Source organism: Strix aluco, chromosome 27 (assembly GCF_031877795.1).
Source record: "Strix aluco isolate bStrAlu1 chromosome 27, bStrAlu1.hap1, whole genome shotgun sequence".
NCBI lineage: Eukaryota > Metazoa > Chordata > Aves > Strigiformes > Strigidae > Strix > Strix aluco.
Window position 1 is genome coordinate 2,283,640 of NC_133957.1, and position 4,301 is coordinate 2,287,940.

Sequence of the window (4,301 nt, forward strand, 5' to 3'; positions counted from 1 at the left end):
CCAGAAATTCCCAAGTCATCGGTTATCTCTCTCTCGGTGTCACAGTCTGCCCAAGTGAGGTTTTTAATCTGTTTAGACAACACTGTCGAAGCGTGACTCCTACTTACTATCAAAGCTAACAAAACCACTAGGTATGAACTAAAGCTAGTAGGGATATTAAAACAAGAACAGTGAAGTTAAAATATTTTGCTCAAGTTTTCTTTCTTTAGATTTTTTTCTTCAGAAAAATCTTTCTTTAGATTTTTACTGAAGAACACCCACAAAACCGACTCAGTGAAAGTTGTGCCAAGCTTACCAAAGTTTCATTTAAGCCTGTAAACACAACAAAATTATAAACTCAGTTACCTGGGACTGCTTAGGTGTTGAAAACAACATGAACAAAAAGAAAGACTAAAAATCCCAACACAGTATTTAGGACAAAATTAAGTTATTTTTATTTCAAGGATATTATCACAAAAAGCACTCACACTGTTATACACTTAAATGAACCCATGCCCTACCACAGAAATCCCTCACTCCACAGGAAGATCACACCAGTGTCAAGCTCCAGGCAAGCCCCAAGGCAAAGGCACGTTGATCACAGCCTGAGCAGAGTCACAGAGTCACAGGATGGTTTGGGTGGGAAGGGACCTTCAAAGGCCATCGAGTCCAACCCCCCGCCATGAGCAGGGACATCTTCAACTCGATCAGGCTGCTCAGAACCCTGTCCATCCTGACCTTGAATGTTTCCAGGGATGGGGAATCCACCACCTCTCTGGGCAGCCTGTTGACCAGACACTCTCTGTAACAATCCAGCTCGTTCATAGCTGGTAAACGAGGTCATGTATTTTCCAAGAGCATTTTATACAGAAAACAGTGGAACAGTGAATCGCGTGGGTCAACAGAAATGTTCCCTTTCCTTGAAAAGCTCCAGGGAGAAAAAAAAAGGCATGTTCTCTCTTCTTTCAGGGAATACTCTTGGTACACATAGAAAGCACAGATGTAGCAACTTTTATTTCAAGAGCACTTTCTAGGAACAGCAATCTCAAAACCCACAAGGTAGGTTAAAACTGCCACTGTATTTTGTGGATGGAAAAAAAAAAAAAAACACCAAACCAGAATCACACAGACATTACTTGCCTCAAACTCCCTAGGGAGGTCAAGGTCTGGTCCCAGTAGGGATTTAGGAATTCCTACATCTGACTCTGTGAAGAGCAAACACCTCCTTGCCTCATGACCGCGAGAGGCCATTTGTCAGTCACTGCTCCTGTTCTGAAGACTCCCTGCCCTCGTGATTTGAGCTGTTTGATTTAAAAAGCAAGAGGCTTCTGTCCCAGCTGGTGCTCCCAAAGCAACACACTAGCTCCATGGCGCAGTCCTGCGTTAAGATCTGGGTTATCCTCGCGGTCATATCCCCGTTGATAGCAAGAGATCGGAAGTGATCAAAGTCATTTCTGCCCAGCTTCCGCAGGCGGCGCGCGGCGGCCCGGTAGCACTTCCACGGCTGAGGTTCGATCAGCAGGTACTGGCACAGAGAGGAGAGGAAGGACAGGAACTCCAGCAGGCCACTATCCCCGTGATTCAGGTGGATCCACATGGTCACAGACATGCAAAAACCAATGTCAAAGGTGGAGCGGCCAAAACGGCCCAGGTAGGAGCTCAGGAACGGCTCCCTGGCACTGGAGTCCATGATGTCCAGGTTGGCAAAGGATATGGAAGCAGGAAAGGGACTGCACTGCTGAGCCCTCTCAATCAACACCGGGTCAATGTCACAGCACAGAAGGTTCAGATCCTTTCCAGCTGCAGGCTGGTCCAAGCTGCCTTCGCTCTCCTGAAGGCCAAGGAGATGCCTGTACAGAGCCACACTTAGCTCCTGCAGAAAGGAAAACAACAGGGGTTCACGGGGCCTGCGCTGCTTCGTTAGCACATCACCAAACACACAGGATCCCACTCTCAGCAGCGAGGTACAAGCACCAACTCAGCACTTGCTCTTGATGAAGTTCAGAACAACAAGCTCACCAACAATCCTCCTTTCTGTAGCAAAAAGCATCACAGTAGCCCTGACTACCAGAAAGTCAACCAGAGATTGGAACTAAGCCTGTATTGTCCCACACTTGGGGGTTTGCTCCAAAAACTAGGGAAAAGATGAGTTTTAGTAACAGGAATCTTGCTGGATATCCCCAACCAACGTGGGGGTGAAAGCTTCACTGGCTTCCCTAGGTGAGCCTCAGAGCTCCCTAGTGACACTCAGAGCTATTTATAATGCCTAATTTAGAGTAATAAATGTCTTCTGCTGCTGCTAAAGTAAAAGACATTCCCTGACCATTCGGTTGTAGCACAAGATAGTTAACATGAGAGCTTCCCTTCGAATTTCCTTTCACAGAGTGCACCACTGAGTGGAAAGCGTATTATTTTTTATTAAAGCAGACCGATGAAATTCCTGAGTGACACCGGCCCGAGCGTGCAGCCACACAGGCAGGCAGAGAGTGTCCTCTAGTGGTGAAGGGCTCTGCGCCTCAAGAGAACTGGACTGAGAACAGCTTTCCCTGACCTGTTTTACAAGTTCACCTGAAACAGGATCTAGAATGGTCCTTTAGAGAATGCCTTAGGCAGACTTTCAAACCTTCTGGCAGGGGAAAGAGAAACCCTAGAAACAGCAGTACTCTTGTCCCCAGCCAGAATGCAATTTCATTCTGAATAAATAATTATTTCTAAGTTAATACATCGTTAAAGTTTCCACCAGAAAAAAAAAAAATAAAAATCTTTAAACATAAACTTAAACACTGCACCAGCATGCATCACAGAGGCACAGATACTTCTGAATTACAACACAGCAAAGCTGCACACTGAGGAAAAGCCATGAGAAAAAAGTAGAACTAGGTAAAGAAAGAGAATGAATGAAAAATGGGAAGTTCTACGAGATTCACCAGCTCTCTCACAATATTTTCAAGAGCGTGTGACCAGGATTTTAGTTTTAAGTTCTGTCTCATGGTTAAATGATGTGATACTACACAATACACAACAGTTTCTAGCTTCAGGCTTGTCCAGCTCCCCCGCTCTCAGGGCAGCCCTACAGCAGTTCTCTGGCGCTCAGGACATGCAGCAACCCAGGGCACTGCAGGCTTAGGCCTCAGTGGGAAAGAGGACAGACCCACCAACACAGCTTCCCAACCAGCACAACCAGCTCTGCCCCACCCCTGCCTTCACCCCAGCCTTCACCCTCCTCTCACAGGAGACCTGCGGAGGGGCTTCCCACACACCAACAATCTCCTGACCCCCACAAGTCTCACACTGCACCCAAGTCCTGCTTTCCCACAGGCTCATCCCTGCCACATGCTGCCACCCCAGTCCTGGCCATTCCAGGCTGTTCCATTCCTCCCCAGCCCCCCAGGTCAGCGCTCCCCCCAGCCTTCCCCACTGTTTCCTGGAGCTCCAGGCCACTGCCCCCACCTCATCTTCTCAGGCTGACCCATTCTTCCCCAACATCCCATGGGAGCGCCTCCCCCAACCTTCCCTCCAACACCACAGGACTGCCCCAGCCTTCCCACTCTATCCCAGTGCCCCCAACACTCCCCACCAGTGCCTCCCCACCTTTCCCATCTGCCTCCCAACACCCCAAGCTCCTACCTCCCCCAGCCTCCTCCATTCACCTCACTACCTCAGGTCACTGCCTTTCCCAGTCTTCCCAGTTTGCCCCACTGCCCCCCTCCCAGGCCCTCACCTCCCCCAGTCTTCAGCCTGCCCCACCACCCTAGATCAGTGCCTTATCCTCAGTCTTTTCCATACACTGGACTGTTCCCCAATACTCCAGACAAGCGCCTCCCCAGTCTACCCCACTGGGCCCCAATACCACAGACCAGTGTGAAACAAAGTGCTTCCCCTCATTCTTCCTCGCAGCCTCCCCCCAGACCTTCTCAGAGCCCCCCAAAACCCCAGACCAGTAGCTCCCCTCAATCTCACAGCCCCCAGTACTCCCGACCACTGCTTCTCCCCAAGTATTTCCAGTCCTCCCCACAGCCCAAACCCCCTCCCAGGGTCTCCCCCACCCCAGGAGCCCTCCAGCCCGCTGCTCCGCGGCCCCCCACCTCCCGCTGCCCGCCGAGGCGCCCTCTTACCCCCGAGTTGCACCCCACATCGAGCCCCAGCAGCGGGCGGGCCGCCGCGGGGAACAAACTCCGCAAGAGCCCGCCAGGCAGGAGGCTGACGCGGCCCTCGGGCGGGTGGAAGCGGGAATAATTAGGGAAGTTGCCGTAGGGAGCAGCGCCAGGCTCCAAGGCGGGAGACCCCTCACTCGTGGGCGCCGCCATTTTACCCTCAGCCCG

At 50.9% G+C, this 4,301-nt stretch overlaps 1 protein-coding gene across 1 annotated transcript; it reads right to left on the reverse strand.

Moving 5' to 3' along the window:
• Nucleotides 1–410: 410 nt before the first annotated feature.
• Nucleotides 411–4,301, reverse strand: BCDIN3D (BCDIN3 domain containing RNA methyltransferase). Its single transcript, XM_074807827.1, has 2 exons — nt 4,095–4,301; nt 411–1,852 (listed from the first exon to the last, which is right to left on the reverse strand). Exons 1-2 carry the CDS (start codon nt 4,284–4,286, stop codon nt 1,238–1,240), a joined length of 807 nt encoding a protein of 268 aa, XP_074663928.1. The 5' UTR covers nt 4,287–4,301; the 3' UTR covers nt 411–1,237.

Excerpts from the sequence above, each read along its gene's own strand:
- BCDIN3D (XM_074807827.1), bottom strand. The coding sequence starts at position 4,286 with ATGGCGGCGCCCACGAGTGAGGGGTCTCCCGCCTTGGAGCCTGGCGCT. Across the intron at positions 1,853-4,094 it reads ATGTGGGGTGCAACTCGGGG|GAGCTAAGTGTGGCTCTGTA; the intron begins GTAAGAGGGCGC and ends TCCTTTCTGCAG.